Source organism: Aptenodytes patagonicus, chromosome 26, assembly GCF_965638725.1.
Source record: "Aptenodytes patagonicus chromosome 26, bAptPat1.pri.cur, whole genome shotgun sequence".
NCBI classification, from domain to species: Eukaryota; Metazoa; Chordata; class Aves; order Sphenisciformes; family Spheniscidae; genus Aptenodytes; species Aptenodytes patagonicus.
The window spans coordinates 2608163-2630103 of record NC_134974.1 but is presented as its reverse complement, the minus strand read 5'-3'; the positions used below and the strand labels follow the sequence as shown (position 1 = coordinate 2630103).

Sequence of the window (21941 nt, the reverse complement as noted above, 5' to 3'; positions counted from 1 at the left end):
GCTCGGCGCGGGCCGGGGCGCGGATGGAGAGGGGCGCGGGGAGAAGAGCCCCCGCCGCGGCGCGGCCCGGCCCGCCCGCTCACCACACCATGGTGCTCTCCAGAACCATCTTGCCTCCTCTCCCTCAGACCGGCCCGGACACTGCCAAACAAGGCACCCGACGATTGGCTCTACGCTACCGGCCAATCGTCGCTTCCCGTCTTGCGAGGCGAGTCGCGGCGGGCGCGGGGCACGCTGGGAGCTGTAGTCCCGGGAAGGCCGCGATGGCGGCGACGTCCCCCGGGGCCACCAGGCTGAGACACGCCCCCCCCACCCACACACACACCCCGGGGACCGTCCCCTCCCTCTGCCACCCCCATGATGGGGAAGAAACAACGAGCTTCCACTCAGCCCTTGACCCCCCCACCACCCCACGGGGGTCCTGCCCCCGTCCCCCCCGTGACCCCCCAGGCCCCGGACAGAGGAGGCAGGCGGGCGGTGGGTTCAGCAGCACACCGTGTATTGCGCGTCCAAGAGACAGCGTGGTTCCAACAGCGGACGAGGCCACAAGCGTTACACAGCCAAAAGGACAAGGGTCACGCACGGCACGAGCTGCTCCCCAGGGACGGGGAGTGGGGGGGGACAGGTCTGTCCCTCCCAGGCGATGCTCCTGGGGGGTCCCAGCGGTGACGATGCCGAGGCCAAGCAGGACAGGAGAGGTCCATCCATGCTCCATCCCGTCACCCGGCGTCGATCCGGAGGTCACAGCAGTGGCATCAGCTGCTCTCCGATCCCCCCCCCGGCCCCGGTGTGGCAGGAGAAGCGAAGTCCCCTCCCCGCACTGGGGAAACGCTGCTCAGGTCTTTAAAAAGACATGAAAACCCATCGCCCGCCACTTTGAAACACACACACACACAGAAAAAAGAAGCAGTTCTGAAAACCCATTACAAAGCAGAGGTCGATATATATAAATGCCACCCCCCCACCTCCCTACTCACTGAATAACTATCCCCAGGAAAAGAAAAAAAACCAACACTTAAATACAACTTCATAAATATTAAATCATGAAAAAAAACTGAGACTTGGTTTTCTTCCCTCCTGGTTAAAAAAACAAACAAACAAACAAACAAATATGCATTAGGAGGGAAGATAAGAAACAAGTGTCTAATATAGACAGTTACTTCAGCTATAAAGTGTAACCTGCTGGATCGAGCCAGAGGTACAGGGGAGGGAGAAGGGGAGATCCAGCAGAGACGGCGCGGGCGTCCCCAAGCCGACCTTCCTCCCGCTCACGGGTCTCGTCGTGACGTTAAATCGGTGTCGAAAGGTTTGAGAGCCCTTGAGAACCAAATAGTTTGTGAACAGCGACTGTCCTCGCGCTCCACCAACCCCCTGGGGATCCGGATACCCGGAGTAAGGCCATTCCGCTTGGTCTTTCGGGGGGGGGGAAAAAAAGAATTTAAAAAAATGCTTTTTCTTAAAAAATATCAGCTTGTGTCACATCCACTTTAAAAGTTGGAAGTGGAACATGGGAAGAGACTTGGCTCTGAAACATCAACTAAAAATCCCTTTCTACACCACTACATTCTTCGTTTCCTTAGCAATCATTGCTAATTAGTATAGAAACCCCTTGCACTACCGCAAGGGCAAACTTTAAATTACTTTTTTTTTTTTAATATATATAAAAAAAGAACGGAGGATTCTAACCCACCGGGAACACGGGGAAGAGTCACTTCATTTCTTTAAAAAAAGCATTTAGTGAAAATAAAGATCAGTCCAACATCTGCTCAGAGATCTCTAGAGAAGCGTCTGCAGCCAGCACGGGCCAGGCGTCACCGCGGGGAAACGGCAGAACAATCCCTCCTTTCAGCTTATTATTTTGCTTAAAATTGGACTCAAGATGCCCCGTACTTTTGTGGGGGCAGAAGTCCGTCCCGTTTATGCAGGGATCTCGGTTTCAAGCCGCCGGGAGCAGCGGTGTCGACCGCGGCTGCGACACAGGCGAGATATCAAAAGGGAGCCGAGCTATAAAAACGGGAAGGGTTTTGCACGTGGTGCCCGCAGCAGGACGGAGGGCAGGAGAAGGGAACGGAGCAGGCTGGGTTTGGTCCATTTGCTTAAGAAATACTTTTAAAAAAAAAAAAAGTGTGCCCCTTACAAAGATCTCCCTTCACCTGCGACTCCCTGCTTGGCGGAGAAGGGACAAAAAGGCTTAGTTTAAAAACCGGGGAACAAAGCAATCCAAAACCTCCCTGACGTCTTAAAAGCTTTGCACGTTCGGAGTCCTCCGAGCAACACAGCGCAGCACCTAGCTCTCCTCGTCACTGTCTCGGGGCGATGCGAGATTGAAAACTGAGGCGGCTCCGGCAGCCAGGGGCTGCTGGCGGAGGAGAGGAGCTCGTCGACGGTCAGTACAACTTCTGCTCCCCCTTTCTGCCTCTCTCACATGAGATACTTTATGGTGGAACACTGAAAAAAAACCTATTTATTAAAAAAAAAAAGTTACTATATTGCAGGACTAAAAAGAAGTGATATGACTGAATTCAGAGAAACATTTAAATTAAAAACTTGTTTAAAATACAAAATAAAACCACATTGCTCTGTCGCAAACTGCCCCAACGAGGCTCTAATGCCCGTTTCCCCCCAATGACTCCAAAGAGTTGCCCGTTCTCGCAAGGTTTGTGGTGTCGGCATCGTAAGCAGCTAACTCCCTGACAGTCAGATCCCTTTTCCAGAGGGCTTCAGCCCACGCGGAGCAGTTCCTCCTCCTCCTCCTCCCGACAGCCGGCTTTGCTCCCGCCAGGCTTGAAAGGAAGGAGGACAGCAGGGGCACAGTGGTGGGCTCTGCTGTAAGGAGACTTCCAGGTGTCCAAGGCTCAGCTGTGCTGGCTTGGTCTTTGTTAATACTATCCCACTAAGCGCAGCCCAGCCTTCCAGCTTTTAGGTTTCTGTCCAGATAAGATTTCTTTCAAAAAAAAAAATAGTAAGTCAGCAACAGGGGCTGAACGTTTGTCAGACTCCACAGACCACGCAGAGCACAGAACAATCTGCTTCCATGGCGGCAGTCTCCGTGTTGCTTCACTGTGAAGAGAAGAGAGGGGGAGATGCTGGGGAGGGGTCTGCCTTCCTCTGAGGAAGAGCAGCAGGAGGTCTCCTGCCTGGTCTTCCCCTAAACCTTCTCCACCCTGGGAGAGGCAGAGTGGAGGGGGCTGTTGAGTCCAGGCTTACCCCAACCACCATCTTACATTAAAACAGGAGGGTCTGTGAGTATTCATCATCCGCCGCAGGGACAGCAAGATGAGCCTGGTCAGCTTCACCCCGTTTTATCTCTGCCATCAGACCCACTCTGGGCCCTCAGGAAAGAGGAACGTCTCTGCTTTGCCGCCTGCTTATCTAACTTAAGGCGGTTGGGGCAGCAGATTATCACTAAGAGCACGAACGGTGCCTAGCACAAGGCAGGCTGAGCCTTCGCATACCAGAGGGGGATGAAGAACATCTGCTCCTGCTCTGGTAGACTCACACATCCCCGCTCAGTGTCCGTGTTCCCAGCACAAGTAGGGACCACATAAACCCCGCAATTCTCCATCCACCTCCAGGGCCGCTCTTTTCCTCCTAAACAGGGAAGTACTCACAAAGCTTATCTCTGTCTCTTGCAGGTCTTCGAGCTGCTCTCTCAGCTCGGCGGAGCGCTCGGGTATGGAAGGCCCTGGGGAGCCGCTGGGGAAACAGAAGGGGGAGACCTGTAAAGCAGTTTTTAAGAGTGAGCTGTCAATAAGTCACATCTCCAGGGCTGCCCTGCTGTACCCAGCCAACGGGAACATCCCAGCACGGCACAGAGGCGTTTGTTAGGCAGGCTTAATATGGAGGCACAGGCAACACGATCCCTGCTGGGCCAGACACCCAAAACACCACCTAGAAAATCATCCCCCCTAGTCAACGCAACTTCAGATGTTAGAAACAAGGATCTTTTGTCCAGCCAAGCAGCAGCGTCTCTTTACGGAAGTCTTCAAGCACCTCATCAATATAGAAATGGTCCTGGGTAAAAACAGTCCAGGCACAAAGAAACCACGAAGCACCAGAGCTCAGCGAGTCTCAGCCCTTCCAGGGGCACCCTTGTTTGAAAAAGCCCCTGGCAAACCTTTTACGCTCTGAACACAGGCTATAGCCTGACAGCAGGATATAGAACATGAGCACGCTGAGCGCCTGATAGGACACATCACCAAGGAGAAAAGGTGGGGTGTGGAAGAACTTGCTTTACTCTAGTAACCCCCGTTATTTTCCCCACTTCTTTCACGATCCTACAGCTAAAAGGCTGCAACCTGCCGGCTGAGGAACTCCAATTCCCAGCTTGGGTCTTGCCCTGCTTCCTACTGAGGATATGGTGACCACAGCTTCTCTCCTTGCCCCTTGAGTGAGAGGCCAAGTCTGTGAGTACATATTTCACATAGGCCAAGCGGTCAGGGCTCTCCGGTGCGCTGGCAACTAACAGGAGAGGTTTCAGGACTGCCTACGGACGGCATGACCCGCTTGGCCCTCCCGCAGCTAACACCCAGGGCTTGTCACAGCCTGCCTGCAGTGGTTGCCTTAATTAGTGGGGATTCGATTGCCTGTTGCCCGAGTACAGGAAGCATCGAGCTGTTCAGGCTACACGTCGCCCCGTGCAAACACCCTTGGATCAACACCCAAACGGAGACATGGGGATCCTCGCCGGGAAGGCACAGCTCCCTCTCTGCCTGATCATGCCTCACCTATGCGCCTGGTTACTCTGAGCTGCTCTGGCTTCCTCCTCCGTTGAGCCCTCTAACTGGCGACTCGCTGCTTCTGACCTATGCAGAAATTAAAGGCGAGGATGCTCAGTGTTGGTTACAGCGCATACGGCTCTCGAGGCTTGTCTTAATTAGCACTAAAGCAGCACTGCCCTAACGCAGGGCTGCAGGATGAGTCACAGAATCATTTAGGTTGGAAAAGACCCTTCATCGAGTCCAACCATTAACCTAACACTGCCAAGTCCACCACTAAACCACAGTGCTTAAGGGAAAAAGAAGTGCCCCTCTCAAATGGAGGGGATCACCCTCTGGAACCCCTTGCCGCAGGATGCCGGTCAGCAGCTTCCATTCCCAGAGGCATGTGCCGATGTTTAGGTGTCCCCAACGCCAGCACGCGTCTGCCAGAGGTTAGTGACAGAGCTGGGCTGAGGACCAGGGGAATCCCAGCCTCGCGAGGGCACCCACGCCTGCACGGTATCGCTTACGCCACCGCGGAGAGCACGTCTTCGACACACAGGTTGCACACCGCAAACAGAGGCACGTGGCAACATTTCTGAGGCAGGCGTGAGGCCGTGCTGCAAAAGAGAGACCGAGGTTGTCGTAGCACGGACGAGAGGGCTGAACTCGTGTTCCTAAGGCAGATCTGGAGCGGGACAGATCCTGCCTTCCCCCTGTGCCCACCCCTAGAAGGGCAGAAGCTCTAACTGGAGAAGTTATGGGTGAGATCACTCCCCTTTGTACAGGACTACAGAGATTTAAGAGGTTACCTCCCCAAAGGGTGGTAAACACCCCGCTAGACTGGCTGATTCTGTAGAGAGAAAACACCACCCTTTTAAATCCATTCAACAAGTTATGTTGTTATAAATCAATAATCCACAAATCACTTTCACCCTTTTCAGGGTTTGCAGAGCTTTACGGACCTCCCAAGGTTGCAAAAGTGGATTTAAGCCTCTGACAACAGATCCGATGTAGGGAGCTCTGATCCCAAGGCCCCACATGGGAGAACACACTGTTCCATCCTCCCTCCTGGATTTCATTACCACCGTCTGGCGCTGGCACATGGTTTTACGGGATGTTGGCAAAGGGTAACCACATGGCTCGAGTGCCCGCAGGGTACGGTAAGCGGAGTGCTCTGCTCCAGAGGTACCTGGGGCAAACACAGATCAGGCTTTGCACCTGGGGAACCACTTGGGACTCAACCCAATTGTGCAGCAGGTTTGATCTTACCTACCAGAACCCGTGTTTTTACCAAGAAGGGTGCTCAGTGCCACGCGGGGTAAGGAAGACACCATCCTGAGAGGTTTTACCAGTGAGCTTTACAGCAGACAGACACGTTAGGGACTGCCGAGCCTTGGCACAGGGACACACTGTGTTACAGCACTGCACTTTAGGAGCGAACTGACTGTACAGAACCTCTGTAACCACTGGCCAGCAAGAAGCGTGAGGCCAAATCCCAGGGTAAGTCTCACTGAGCACACCCTCTAGACAAGAGAAGGTTTCAGGCAAAGTCTGGTTCCTCCCCTCACCTAGACAGGAAGATGCCGGGAGCTGTTCTAGTCAAATCCTTTGCTGAGCTGTCAGCTTTATGCACTTGTACGCCCACTGACCTACGTAGAGATCGAAGGAGAGAGACCCGCAGTTAAGTAAATAAAAAGAACACCTCAGGCATGCTGACGTACTGGAAAGGAGCAGCTCTGGTTTAGGATCCCTACCAAGAAGTTTCCATGTTTTACAGAGGGAGTAAGAGGTGTTAATTACAATTGCATCTTGTTCTCCTGCAGCTCAGGAGAGAGCAGACACTTGGATCAGTGCCACTGCGCAGGCAGTGGGTCAGGAATGGGGAAAATGGTTTCCGATCGCTTCCAGGAAGAGAAGTTAACAGCTCAGAACAACTTCTATGAAAGGGATCGTCCTCTGACCACAGCTCCTCCTCGTCCCTGCTAGTCTTACCACTTCAGCAAGAAATGAAACATTCAAAGGCAGCCACCAGCTCCCTCAAGGCTCTCCATGCATTTCAGCTTCTGAGACATATTGAACCGCACCTGCGCGCATCCCTGCAGCCTCCTTTCCCGAGGAGTTGTAGGAGCTCAGTGCTAACCCAATCAGTAAGTTGCAAGAGAGCCCAACCCTCTGAAAAGAGCAGCAGGAAGGTCATCTTCAGCATCGCGCATCACCACGTTAATGCTCTTCACACACATTTTGGCAGTGACAATTTCACCAACTCACTTCAATTAGCACAATTACCTCAACTCCAGAACAAAGCCATTAAATACAGAACACACAAGGAACTAAAAGCCACTGGGACCTCCACACAGCCCAAGCAGAAGTTGCAAGATCATGTCATCTGTAACGGACTGCACGCAGGAACGGCGATGCTCCCCCCTTGCACATGCTTGAACCGACAGCACTGAACTTGCTCAACAACACATGGACCACTCAAACGGGTATTTCTGCAAGCATGCCAAAAACCGGAACATCCCATAAAGCAGCACAGAGCCCTCCCACAGCTCACGAACCTGACTTGCAGGAGCCGCTGGCCTGCCATGAGCCAAAACAGCATGAGCCTTACCTATTCGCGGGCGAGTTGAGGCCTCCACTGCCCAAGGAAGAAGTGGACAGGGTTGTTGCGATGGAATCGCTGTTAGCTTCATCTACCGGCAGGGTCCTGGGCAGGAGATCTGGGCGACCAAGGTGGGAACCTGAGTTGAAGCACAGACCGTTCCATCACCAGCACAAGCAGGATCGTGTAGCATGAGCTCCCACACTAGCCACAGGTCAGGATCCATGCTGGATCCCACCCAAGACATCTAAGCCACCCAAGCACTGAAGAACCAGCCCTGCAGACAGCTCTCTGTTCCAAGTCCAAGTCTCCACATGACTGCCTAGTCCAGCTTCTCCCTTGACACAAACCCCACGGGCACAAGCTGTTGGGAAGAGACGGGACTGCCACGCAGCCTCAGCCCACTTCCCAGGGGGAGTATGGGCCACGCTGGATGCTTGGACGAGGCCGAAAGATCCCACGAAGAAACAATTCCCCACCTCCACAACCTGGTCTTATCCTGCCTGTGAGTAAAGACTGGCTTTTTACTGAAACATGAGGTTTATCATCCTGCCCTGCATTTGTTGCAACAGAATACTTGGAAACAGCCAAGCCTTTGAAGGGCTCGCTGCTCCTCCAGGCTTTCTCATGGTGCTGTCAAAGGCCATTTGGTGCGTATGAGTTTTTGGCCCTGTCTGGTTTCTTGCACCCACAACCCCAGAGAACAGGGCCTCCCCTGGCAAGACCACAAAACAACACGGAGGTGTCTTGCACAGCTCAGGAGGCAGCAAGCTTTGGTTAGATAAATACAAGCTGAAAAATAACTTCTCTAGGCTTTTTTTTTTTTAGCCCAGGCACCAACCTTGCTCTATATCCGCCTCTGTCGTTACTTGTGCTTTTGTCTCACATGACATGTGCGACTGGGAAGGCACTCCTCCTTGACAGCTCCGCCGAGGAACTGCTGTGCCAGACCGGCTCTTCTTAGAAGGGGATGGCTTTACTTAGGGACAAAAATAAAAAAAAAAGAAAGCATTTTTCTAACACGTTCAGGAAGGAGTAAAAGACCCGACGCAGCAACTTTCCAGTGACAGAGTCTGGTGCGAGGGCTGTGCCCTGAAGGAACAAGCTGATGGATGAAACAGCTCCTATAAGGTCACATCTGCGAGGCAAGAACAATCTAGGAGGAAGGAAGGAGTGACACAGCACAACAGACTTCCTAAAGCTCTTGCACGCTGTCACCCACCTTCCCAAAGCACAGCTGCTCAGCAGGGAGAAGCCAGAAACCATGGCAATTGCCAAGGGTACAGCTGCACAAAGGTACTTACGTGGTATTTTCTTGAACGCTGTATTGCACATGAACCGTTGGAACCTTTCGGCGTAGAAGCTGGGTCTGTGCACAGATACAGTGTCCTAGAAGCCCAGGGGACAAACATTAACATATGAATCTGAATTAGTAAGTGATCAAGGTTAACATGAGCTTCTCTCAGGCTGTTAGCCTTGAAACACACCGCGTTGGCCTAGGAACAGTCAGGGATTCTCACAGTCGCTCTCGCTAGCAGCTGGGAGGAGCAGATTAGCTACAAACAGTAGGCATTATATACGAAGCAATCAATACTTGTTAATGAACAAGTAGGTGACCAGCATTAACAAAGCCAACATTTTTGAGAGTACCTAGAAAGTCATACTTTTATATAAGAGGGCAAACACACCCATGCCTTAGAAATCCAGGATCCTATGCCCAGAAGGAGCAAGGACAGCGGGCACAATTTAACAAGACGCTGGTATTCTTGCTAAACAAGTTAAAAAGTGGTATTTTTCTACTTACCCCATCGTGTACAAGGGCCTTCCAAGAGTGCTCCAGCTTCTTGACAAATCTGACAAAAGAAAGAATTAAGAACAATTTTCACACCAAGTCCCCACTGTCTTACCATGCTCGCTCAGCACCGAGCCTCGCTCCTGACCACAGTGGCACGCACGCCCCAAACACAGACTGCTTTGGCTTCTCTTCATTGTCCCATTTTCCTAAGACTGTTCCACAGACACCAGGGCTGATTGCACAGTTCACTCTCCCAAAGGGAGAGTTTCACAAGCTTTATTATCAAGGGCAGTTAACTTGCAATGACATTTAACAGAGACTTTACATACGTAACCCTCTGCACATTGCATTTTAATATAAATAGAAGAAAAGGTAAGCCTTACAGCTATTTTTCATTTTACAGGGAGAAGTTATGGCCATTTTAAGCCACCACTTGTTTTTTCCTTGCCACTTCCTGCACAGTGTCTGTGTACAACCACCACAGCATACAAAACCAACTTCATAAGAGTAAATCTATTCCGGGAACGTGAAGTAAATACAGTAACCAAGACCCAGAAATTAATCCCAAAATGCCCAACTTCAAGAAAATAGAAAGAGGTTCATAAAAAAAAAATGTTTATTTGTGTCTTAACTATTTCTTGAAAGCCAATCTTGACAACCAAGCAGGGGCAGACAATGCTGGAAAGTGGTCACCCTTAGGTGATACAAAGCTGTTGTTAGATGTTTCTTACCTGTAGGACTGCAACACATCAATGATGCCGATGTAGAGCAGCAGCCTCTCCCCCTTCGCGTTGCGGGCTGGAATGCCTCCCATCCTGGCAGAGGACAGGGCACAAACATGAAGCAGGGTCTTCTCACACCCCACTGCCTCTCTCACACAGCCTAGCGTGGGCTGGATATTATGCGAACTATTTAACAAGCGTCAACATGCGGGAGGCACCTACTGTTCAGCTAACAAGTTGGGGAAGACAAGTCAGAGCAAAATGCTATTTCAGTAAGTTAGCTAAACCTCCTGAGAACTGACCCCCTTTTCCCTCTGTATGACAAATTTAGTTGAAGATAAGGATTAATCCCGACTCATCCACGAGAGGAGACCAAGCAACTGTAAAGACCATTAAAAGACCATTACTACCATCCATACTAACACGGCAGCTGGACTTTATGGGCTGTTAAGTCTGGTCTAACAACGCACTCGCTATGCCTCTTAGAGGTGGATGGCAATAACTAGTTGGAGCTGCCAATAACCGGTGGGCAGAGAACTCTCAATGCCACCTGGAAGGCGAGAAAAATCTTTTGTGCAATTAAGGAAGGGAAATCAAAGATAAAAGCACAAAATTTGACATTGAGACCTCTCTGCCCTGCGCGACAGCAATCCTGTATAGCCCAGTCCACATCTAAATTAAGTCTCCATTAGCCAAGCTTCGGTTTTACCCCTCACTCCTCGCAGTATTTCATTGGGAACAGCAACACTGACACAGACTTACTGGTCATCTGTTTCTATAGTGCCACCTCGCCGGGCCTCTCCTTGGATGGATTCCATGGCTGTCGAGTAGAGGGCCTTTTGGGCAGCGGGTCGCCGCATATCGGTCTGGGATGTCCCATCAGCCATCGCGTGCTCTCTCTGTGCCAGGTCAATGTTATGGATAGCAACAAGCAAACTGTAATCCATGATTTTAAAGCTCTGCAGGACCTGGGCAAAAAGTCAACAAAGGCTCACTCATTATTGCAAGCCCAGTGAAACTGTTAGAGCAGACATTTTCAGAAGTGTAGTCAGCATTTCTGCCTAGAGCCCTGAGCATGTTGAGGGGATGGCTTTTAATCCACAGCTCGTGCAGAGTCAGCTCATCTATAGTCGCCAAAGGGAGTTAGAGGAAAGCCATCAGTGGTACTCCTGTGCAGACGGGGACCCAAGCCAGGGGAGAACACTGTCTTTCACACGGCTGCCCAAAAGCGGTTGACAACTTGAGACCAGGCTCAGTCAAGCATCCCGCCCCTCTCCCGGGATCCTGCCCTGCTCCAGAGCTCAACCTCGGCGGAGGGTGCTTCCTCCACCTCTAGAGGCAGTGCTGGGTTTAATTCAGGTTGGAAGTATTGAATGACACTGGGGTCCAGGTCCTGCTTCTTGTCCACACCATCACCAAAAGAACAGGTTCTCTAAGTCAACACCCCAGGCAGAGGCTACAAGGGTGGCAGCTCCCATCTCCTTTTCGTGGGACAGGCTCAGAAAAAGGAAATAACTCTCCACGCCACCCTTCACCCTTCCACTTACCAAACAGTCTCTCTGTAACGTTTTGCACAGAGCATTATACATGTCAGAGTCTAAGAAGAGGCCATCAGGGATGTCCTGCATAAAATCCAAGTCCTTGTATGTTGGGAAGACCTTCTCCCGTTCCTTCTGGGATGCTCGGCGTTTGTAGGTGGAGCCCTTCAGGTCATATTTCAGGTGCATTTTGACAGAGCGCGGCAGTAGGTTGTTCATCACGACAATGCGAATGTTTTTGCCTCCGGCCTGGACACAGTACAAGCCGTAAAACTTTGGCAGCAGCGTCCTTGGGTTCTGGTTCAAATTCTGAAATGCCAAAGACAAAGAAAAACCTTCAAAGCCAGTCTGGTTATTCGCGTGCCAGTTAGAGGAGTTATTTGCTCTTTCCTGTGCTTCTGTATTGAAATGGAGCTGGCAATGATTCAAAGCCATTGCCAAAGAAGCTAAGAGACAAGGGCAGGTGAACAGAGGGAACAGATGGGTGATGTCGACAGTTGTTAATAACCTCTCTGCAAAGCTGAATGGGTCAGGCAAAGATTGTAGGAAGGAAGGAGTTTGCTGCTCATTCACACAGAAGGTAAGCTGGGGAGGCTTCAGAGCAAAGGAAGATCTTGTGCTTAGCCTTTTTGGATTTGGCACTTAGGTCAAGCTAAATACATCAGGATAGAGACAGATCTAAACTCTCGCAGCTGCAGAAGGCACTAGACAGGATTTTGGAGAAAAACGATGTGGTTCTGGGATATAACCACAGCAAAAATATTTGCGGGTTCAGAAGCAGTTTAAGGAATTCAGCTAGTGACCCCAACAGCATCAAAAGTCCTAAGGCACTTCTGTATAGCAGGACGACCTCATGGCTAAATTCCCTTTCACAGAGGTGGTTTGTAAAGGCCAGGCTGGACATAAACACGAGCAGTCAGATCACACACATTGTGTTCAGGGTGGGACCTGATTTTGCTCCAGAACTGATAAAGCCTTTTTTGCTATAGCCACTTCCATAAAATTGATATGCCTTTACTTCCAAAGCTGCTGCTTCTATATATAGAAACTTAAAATCAGAGTTCTTCAACAGGATACTTTATCTTTGCAGACAGAACCAAGTATAGCCCTGGGAAGGGAAACACAAGTACAGCTTTACAAGACAAAGTATCACGGGCGTGACGCTGTGCGCCAAGGAAGCAACGAACAGTTCACAGCTGGTCACGAAGCAGCCTGCAATCTTCCAAAAGGGTCCAAGTCACGAAGTGCAACCCGAGACCCCTGCACCGCACACCAGGCTCGTGATACCCAGGTAGCTTGTGCTAGTCCATGACTGTCTTTGTCACTGGACAGTTGAGAGAGAAGCTGCCGCTCAGCTGGGGCACAGATCAAGCCTCCACTCACACCTACCAGGCAGTACATGGCAATATCTGTCACACCTGTACATTTGGGGGACCCTTCCCTAGCTTGCAGAGAAAGCCTCGCCCCAGTGACTTACCATGTAGTAGCCAGGCAGCAGCTTCTGTAAGAACTCAGCCTCTTTGTGCTGAACCGTTTTGATGATAAACTCATCATCGCTGGATACGTAGAAGAGGGATCCGCTGGCCCCGGAGTTTGAAAGTTCGATGAGTGGCTCATTGCAGAGCGAGTACTGAGGAGGACAAGGTGAGAAATGCAGAGGTGAGAGAGGCATCAGCAGGAAACTTCAGCGCGAAGGCTCTTCCTTTTAAACATTAACAGAGGCAAACGCCAGGGTCACAGAGAGCACCCACTGCTGTGCTTACAGAGCTTACCACAGGGCCTGACAGTGCTCCATAGCTCTGAGAGGGGGAAAGAGGACAAACACCCGTCACACAGAGCACACAACAAACGGGAACCTGGTCCAACCACCAACTCACCAGATAGTCATCTGGTCGGATCCCAAACAGCTCCCGGAAATAGCGAAATGCCACTGGAGCATAGGTTTTGAACCGAAAGTCGTTGTAGTGATGAGCCGGGGTGAGGTTACTCCCTTCACTGATTGAGGAGAGAAGCACACAGGAGTATTTGTATTTGAAACATTTCTTATGAAACTGCCCTAAAAGCAAACACCCACTGGCTGGCTGCTTCTAACACACTGGAAGGCTAGAAAGCACCCACCCAAAAGGGACACAGGTAGGCACACACAACAGCAAGCCTGCATTTGTTCACATGACTGGTGGTGGACGTATATAGGGAAGAGCCAGGGTTCTTCAGAAACAGGTCGCAGGCAGGAGCCAGAGTTGGTCTGTCAGCAGTGCATTGAGTAGCTCTGCTCAGGAGACCTGTGCTCGCTCCTGCGGTCAACTGTCCTGGTTTGGTGCTGCTTCCTCATGTACAAGCAGGGTTAGGAACTAATGCTGCTACTCACTATCAAAGCACCAGAGAGAGAAGAAAGCAAGCACCGACCTTGGGAAGAAAATACTTTCTACTACGTAGAAATCTTGCATGAGAACATCTCTTTCGGGTTTAGTGCTCAAGCTTCCAACTGTGTGTGTAATGCCCAGCTGAATGGCACCTTTCAAGGCAGATGATGTCGTCTGGAGGGGCAGAGAAAATGAGTTAGGCAATGTGGAGCAGCAGACTGGAAATAGGAGTGAAAGGAGTTAAAGAGAGCCCCAAGTTTAAAACAGCATCGTTAGCCGGGGCGTTTTACACCTACCGGTTCCAGCTTCCGGCATTTCTTTCTCATTGACTAACATCGCTTTGGCGATGGGAACACCTGGGAACATCCCCAATAGCATCCTACTCGATCCTTGCACTCTGGGTGGTCGAGCAGTAAAAGACTTGAATTGGAATCAACACCCAGCTGGTCCTTAAAAGACGGAATTTCCTATCATCCTCCCACAGCACCCATCTCTACACCCTGCAGTCAGAGGGGGAAGATATCCAGGGACAGACTATCTCGCGCCCCTATGAATAAACACACTTCTTGACACCTTGGTCTGCCAGGTCTTGGAACTATATACTTTGAAGCTTGCCCTTCCCCAGCTTGGGCACAGACTTGGGTCTTCTACAGGACAAGGCAGACACGGCCAGCACACAACGCACACTTCTGTTTGGTGCTACCACATTCCTCCATCTGCCTCTCTTGCCAGGTCATGGCTCTTTAACCCTAAGGAGTTCACTGTCATTTTTAAATAAGGAGCAAAGACACGAATCCCACTCCTGCATCCTCTGCACAAACTGTCCAAGAACAATGTAGGACTGTGTTCTTGTAACAGCTACTCACATCAAGAGTCCTCTTCTGCCTATGAAACACATGATCTCATCTCAGACCACTGAGACGTGCTTCAGTCTAGCTCGTGCTACGGGCTGTCCTTCCCAGAACAGCCCAGATGAGATCTGCTCAACACCCCGATGTTATATGGCCTGTCAGTTCCTGAAGCCCGGAGATATCGACTCTGCTGTAAAGCCTGCTGGAAACGTTGAGGCTGCAGAGCAGGTGCAGGTTGGATTTGTGCACTGCAGCTCACGGACATTTCACTTGGCTTATGCATAAAGCAACTGGACCCAGGACAAGATCCAGGGCTCACGATCCAACTAGTTTGTGTTTGTTTCCTTAAGCTAAACAAAGCCCAGCCCCCTGCCGCATGCCAGAAATCACTGTAGATCAAAGCATTTGGCAACAGAGGACACCGCAGTACCTGGGGGACAAACATTTCAAGCTTTTTCCCCAGACACACATCCTCCATGAAGCCTTGTAAAATGACCAGGAACATTTCTCCCATTAACTGTTTTTCTGTTATCATAGCTGCAAGAGAGCTGCTCACTGTTCCCCAAAGAGAGCACAACAAAAACTGGCAGTAACTCCAGCTTGTCAACAATGTCCTTTTCTACTGCAGCTACCTGTTTGTATCCGATTTCTGCTGCAGTATTAGATGGGGAAGGAGGAAGAACTGGACTCCTCTTTCCTTCCTTACCCTCTAAAGGCTAAAGCTGCTTGAAAACAGATCTCGGCTCGGCTCAGCTCACCTAGTCCTGCTTAAACTCCCAGGACAGTCTCACTGTTGAGAAGCAGAACTTATCAACATGGTGCAGCAATGCTGCCTTGTTTGTGAACACAGAGCCACAGGGCCAGGTTGCCAAGGAACAAGTATTTTTCTCTTCTATTAGCCAGCACGATCAGCTGAGCAGCTGACTGCCTGTTTACAACCACTTTTATAGGGCAAAGAATTTTAAAAAACTTACCACCCCTGGAAAAGGAGGGGATGGAAAACAGACAGACTGTCCATTAGTCTCATTCCCAGATACACCCCATGCAGTGTCCCACCAGGCTTCTGGGACCCTTGCAAGAAACACTTCAGGCATTTTCCATTGACTTCTACTTTTCTCTCCTATTACTGCTGTCTAACCTTCTATCTCTGAATTTGCTGGGAAACTGAAAGCTGCATCCCAATCTTGAAGACACAAGCAATTTCAAAAAGGGCATTATAACAAAAGCCAGCTTCTGTAGAAATACCATTTGAATTCCTCCCTTCCACGCCGATTCCTGACAGAGAGAGAGAGGTACATCTGGATTAGAGATTTCAGACCAGAAGCTTCGCTTACACAAAACAGTGAAATGCCCGTATCAAGCCATTACCCATTCAACCTACAGCCTAGAAGTCAACCTCACTTCAGAGAAAGTCAGCCCATTCCGACGGAAGTCCAACAAACTGGAAGCAGCATCCACAAAATACCCACATTTACAGGCTTTTTACAAATACCCAAACAATCTCCCCTTTGTAAAGCGAATTCCAGTAATGCCACAAGATCTATAGAAACTATTGTGCCCAAAGAGCACAGAAAGCACCCAGTAAGCCAGAAGAGGCCTAGGAAGTGTTGCTAATGGGCAAAGTTTAAAAATAATCCCCTCTTTAGAAGGCTGCAGAGGGGAAGCTAAGAAGCACATATTCAGTCCTTTGGTTCCTTTCCTCTGAGATCTTCTTCAGCGACTGTCACAGACGTTATCCAGTGTCCAATGCCGAACCTCCTGAGACACACCGCTGCTCTGGGCAGCACTTGCATCGCAAAGAGGAGAATGACAACAGTCAAGTGAGTCGTGCAAGGGGCAACTTACCTTTTTATAGGTAGTCTCGCCCGTGGAGTCCACCCCTCTGTGCCCTTTCTTTATCGTCTGTGAGCCTGGCTGCCCAGAAGAACCTGGCATCTAGGATTGGAGTAAAAGATGGTAAGAACCAAGGATGTAAAACCCAATCTCTTAGAGGCCGGTGGCTGCCCAGAACCACCTGGCATAATTTTGCTCTTCTCAAAGATGGAGCCTGTGAAATGCTGAAGCCCCAGGTCCCTGCACACGCGCAAAGGGAGGACACGGTACAGGCTGGCCTCCAGGACAGCAATGCCATTGAAATGCCTTCAAAGAATCCATTGACTCCTGTGTGATTGAGGCTGGACATATAATTAGAAACACCTTCATGCAAGACCACCTGGAAGAGTGTGCTTTTTTTCTAATCACCCTCATCACAAACAGATCAGCTCTAAGCACATCTGGACCCACCGCAGCTGGTCACCATGCTTTCTGCCAGTAAGGCCAAGTCTTTGAGGAAACATTTTAGGAAGGTGGCAAATTCTCCTCTGATTCATGCCACAAGAGCGCGCTTGACTCATCGTCTTCTAACACATGCAGTTGTTAAATGGTGTTTCTCAGTCAAAACGAGTTGAACGTCTTGCTCACAGCAGGAGATCTATGCGGTGTTTTGGTGGCACGAGAATTGCTCAGTTCCAGGACAAGCTGGGTTTTTAAGCAGAGATTCCCTTGGTAAGGAGAAATGCTCTGACTTCTCAAATGAGTACCTGCAGCTTACTGTACTTACCACCGCCTGGTTTACCCCTAACTTGAATGAGATTGGAAAAATAGCAGACAAGTCTGAAATTGGGTATTCTCTCACAGCCACGGAACAAACCAAGTTGTTGGTCAGAAACTTACCTCAGGGGTGAGTGATTTTTTGAAAGTAGATGATCCTGTCAAAAGAATAAAGCCACACTCAGAAAGGGTTAATCATTATTATGCATCACAAAAAAGCCTGACACACCGCCTTGGTTCGAACAAACGTTTTAAGGCATCTGAAAAAGCACTGACTCACGGCTGATTTCTTCCCAGCTTCTCCTCTTACAGCAGAGGAAGAAGGAAACCAAGCCACAAGGAAATGCTATTCTGCTTACTGCTCACTAGCCAAACTCGGTTTTGTGTCGGTGCTACCGGCTAGGGTCTGCTCTGCCCTGCTCAGCTGGCTTCCAGCACTCCTCTGGCTGCACACCAACACGCAGGACCACCTTCAGAGGCGGTATCAGCAACTTCCCTGCCTTCAACGGAGTTACACGGCTTTGCAGGATTACTGCCATCTATTAATTAGAACTGAGAGGGCCAAGTGCTCTGCAGTGTTTCAGTAGATATGCTAACCACACTTTATCTTAAAATCATTTCCAGGACCTTTTATTAAAAGGCCCAGAACATCAACCCTTCCACTCGAAGCCAAGCCCAGGGATTTTCTTACTACCATGGTGATAAATAACTGCGAGGTGACGTACTAACTTTTATCTTTTAGGCCTGGATTCCCATCTTGGGTTTTTTTGGATGCAGTAAGGAGGAAAAAAAAAGCAATTAGATGACACTGCCCCTCTGCGATGTCTGTCTACACCACAAAGCCACCAGCCAGGTTGAGACCAACACTGGCAAGGCCAAGAGCTCCCATGACAGGGACGCTGCCCCTACCAGGCAGATGCATAAAATAGTGATGTGCTTTCTGCCTCCAGCCCAGAAAGCCAGACAAGCACTTTCATTTTGTTTTTCTTTCTACTTTAGACACAGCAACAGATTTTTTTACATGGGAGCCATAACCACAGCCTTATAGAACCACCCCCACCCAAAAGCAACACCCCCATCGTACCACGGAGTAAGCACAGGGTTGCTTCCCCCGACATCCAGTAATTGTTTTACCAGATTAAGCATTACAACATATAATCCCTACAGTGGTTCTGGGTCCACCCACCGCTCGCTCAGCAGAGAAGCCCCTTCTGCTCGCCTGTTACAGGCGGTGTAAAGACTCACGCTGTGATTTCAGCAAGCACTACAGCTCTACAAAAACTGCATTTCAGCAGAAGGAACAGAGGTACTTAACAGCAAAATCCAGCAGCCTTCTGATCCCCTTATCGAATGATCAAAGTTCTCATTTCAATACATATTAAACAAGCAAACAAGAAGAAAAAAAAAATCTGTGACAAATGCTTTTTGCTAAACAAAGCGAGCACAGAACAACTGGCTCCAACTGCCTTCCCACCCCCTCTCATCCCCCTTTCAAGACAAGAAAGTTTGTCCCGACAAGCTCCAATTTTTGCAGTTGAAGTTTCTCACAGCTGGCTCTCCTCCTCCTCCTCCCCCCGGCACACTTGGGGCTCTTTGGAACCGGCCACCCCGCTTCACCTCTCACAGAATCATTTAGGTTGGAAAAGACCTCAAAAAAAAAAAAGAGATCATCAAGTCCAACCGTAAACCTAACACTGCCAAGTCCCACTAAACCATGTCCCCAAGTGCCACATCTACAATAGAATCACAAAATCATTTAGCTTGGAAAAGACCTTTACAAAAAGACTCTCTCGCATCCCTTCCCAAATCTGGGCCGGTAGCGAGGGGAAGAGGGAGCGTCTCCAGCCGGAAGGAAGCTCCTGTGACTTAGCGCCTTACAATGACACCAATAAAGCTTGACTCCATCACCTTGCCACAAGGCTTTTGAACCTGCCAAGATCCATCAGGACGCAGGGACGGAGGAAACACCCCGGGCATCACAATGTAACACCTGTTCAATAGCAATTGAGCTTTTTTTTTTTTTAAGCAAGTATCTGTAATTATGTAAATCAAAACCTCTAAAAGCCCCATGATTTAAGCAATCCTGAAGCAGCGCCGCCAGCCTCATCACCTTGGAGATTCACTGTGTTAATATTTAATCATCTGTGCAAAACCGTATTCCACTAGGATTTAACTAAAGCTCTCTTGCCAGAGGACCCAGCAGCGTATCTTCTCTTCTGCTGCCTTAATCACACGCAACAAACATTGAAAGGGAGAATATACAACGAGCCTTGGTTGGAAGAGCTAGCATCCCAAAGCACGGCTGGTTTGTCCTCTGCCATACCGTGGGGTATCTTTATCTTGGAGGTTTCACCGTGATTTTAAGGAAGAAGTACAGCATCTCAGCACAGACCAGAGCATCAGCTTCACCTTCTCCTCTTCCCCCACCGCCCCAAGACCACGGTGCCTCGGCTCACCCTTTCACATAGTGACTTGGGAAGCGACAACAACGATCCTCCCAATCAGGCCAGTTACAAGAAAGGGTGAGTCAACGAGGGAAAGCCGCAGCGCGCGGTCAGAGCATCGGTGCGGTCGCAGCATCGCTCCGGTCCCAGCACACCCAGTTTCCGCAGCAGGAAGCTCCCCTCCCTCCCTCCCGCTAGTTTCCAAACAAGTTTGCTGCCGATTGGGAAATAGGTAATTCCTGTTTGACCATGATAAAAAAAAACCCACTTATTCACTTATTCTGAGTGCAAGGATGAACACGCAGCTGACGGGGTCTGCTCAGCTCTGAGGCTGGACTGAAGCTACGTACAGGTCTATCGCGTGTCCTGCGAAAACAAGCTCTCTTGATTACCAAAAGCGTTACCGGCTGAGGTCAGAGAACAAACCCCAGAGGTTTCCATATGAAAACGTTTTGGTTACCTCCACCCTTTCTCATTGCTATGTAAAGGCAGTTTGTCTGTCCCACACACACTCCGCTTGGAGAAGTGAAGGTGTTAAATTCAATGGCATAAACTTAACAAAATGAAATAATTTCAAAAAAGCTGCTATTTCTAGATCTGTTTAAACACCTCTAAAATGAAAGAATTTATCAGTCACAATTTCTACCCATATTGACAACTGAAAAAAATGGCTGGAGAGACCTAAACGGTTAATTCTGGCCAAAGGAAACAGATCAGGGTTAGAAAGTCCTGTCCAAAAATGCATTCATGATGCCCAAAAATGCATTCATGATGCCCCAAAACCTTTCCTTTCTTCTTTCTTTCGTGATTCTGGGAGCAATCCCTACGGGTGATTTCAGAGCATTCCTCAGAGCTGTTTACTGGAACCTGAATCAACCTAAATAAATAGCTGTCTGCCTTCCGCCAGCCTTAGCTGTCCGGGATTATTTTCAGCCAGCAACAGACAGTATGCTCTTACCGACTGTGAACTAAATGCTGGGGGGAAAAAAAGCTAAAAAGTTGTGGCGATGGCACCTGGTCAAACGGTTCAGACAAATATTTCACTGGAAGGAGCACGTAACAAGGCACTCGGGTCAGATCCTCACTCGTCTAGCAAACGAGTGTGCTAATTTGGTATAGCCAGGACAAATGCTCACTTTGCTCTATTTTTATAAACAGAGCTGCTCAGACAGATTTTAGCCACGCCTCATGTTTTAGATGAAAATAAAAAGTTAAAACATTAGCACACCCAAACACATCATCAAGCTCAACTCTCCAGCGTCTGAGCAGGGCAAGCCGAGCGCCAGCACACACCACACCAGCATGCACTGCCCTTCCTCCCCGGTCCTGCTGCTGACTGCGGGCTTTATCTCAGCCAAACAAGTGGCCAGGGCAAGAGCGGCAGCTGGCTCTTCCCCAAACGGGTCCTCTTAACGCTCAGAAATGGGAACATGCCCCTTCCTCACCTGGACTCTGCCTGCAGGTGGTGGCACCATCGATAAGAGCACTTCTGCACACACAGAAGTCAGTCGTGAGACCAAGCCTTAGACCCACCAAACACTACCCGGAGGACGCGTAGTATGTTGGAGCCTCCGTGGACACATCCAAGCCGCTGTCCGCACAGAAATCCCCCAACACATTTTTTTCCTCTGCCTGCAAATCCCCCCCCAAAAAAAAGTCTGTTGGGATCAGTCCCCCCCAGTCCAAGGCCACGGCTGCAAACGGGAATAGCAGCGAGATTTCTTTTCTTCAAAGTGCAAACCAGGCAGAAACCAAAGCAGAAAAGCCCCGCTGGAACAATCCTGCTGGTGCACACAGCGATGCGGAGAGCTGTTTAGATGTCAGGAGAGCGCTTACACAACACGCTTCAACAGAACAGCAGCTTTTGTTGAGAGCGGTAGCAGCTTATTTAGGGGAAAAAACCCACCAAGTTTTGTCAATCCTCAAAAGCCAAGGCAGTTACGTAACATGGCATTTTGCTGCTGGTTACTGGAGGAGGAAGAAACCATGCTTTTTTTTTTTTTAAGCACATATATGCAATACATCTACCTCTTCGAAACGACATCACCGAGCAGCACAAAAAGCTGAAATCTATACGAGGAAAAACAAAAAGGTTATAGAGTTGTTGCAGTGAACTGACACTTCTGCTGCTTGAAGAAACAGGAGATATTTTCCCCAAGAAAGTTAAAGAAACACGAAAAGAAATCTTATTTCCACTAGTTAAGAAAACAAAGGTCCAAACTTCACAAGCAAAACACTTCTGAGCAAGGCACCTTGGTCGCACACAATAAAAACCTCTTCCACGGCTCTGGAAGATAAGAGCCTAAACATTTCATTTGCTTCTCTCAGGAAGCT

The 21941-nt window shown here is 49.6% G+C and overlaps 1 protein-coding gene across 1 annotated transcript in view; it reads right to left on the bottom strand.

The window, feature by feature from the left end:
• The window catches only part of LOC143171152 (putative PIP5K1A and PSMD4-like protein), a 35874-nt gene that overhangs the window by 6944 nt on the left and 6989 nt on the right, over nt 1–21941 (bottom strand). The window contains 14 exon segments of the mRNA XM_076359929.1: nt 1235–1257; nt 7392–7444; nt 8147–8284; nt 8610–8694; nt 9110–9158; nt 9832–9915; nt 10585–10790; nt 11370–11669; nt 12838–12990; nt 13238–13355; nt 13767–13897; nt 16420–16509; nt 17287–17321; nt 21636–21677. Coding sequence (XP_076216044.1) covers nt 1235–1257; nt 7392–7444; nt 8147–8284; nt 8610–8694; nt 9110–9158; nt 9832–9915; nt 10585–10790; nt 11370–11669; nt 12838–12990; nt 13238–13355; nt 13767–13897; nt 16420–16509; nt 17287–17321; nt 21636–21677 — 1507 coding nt within the window.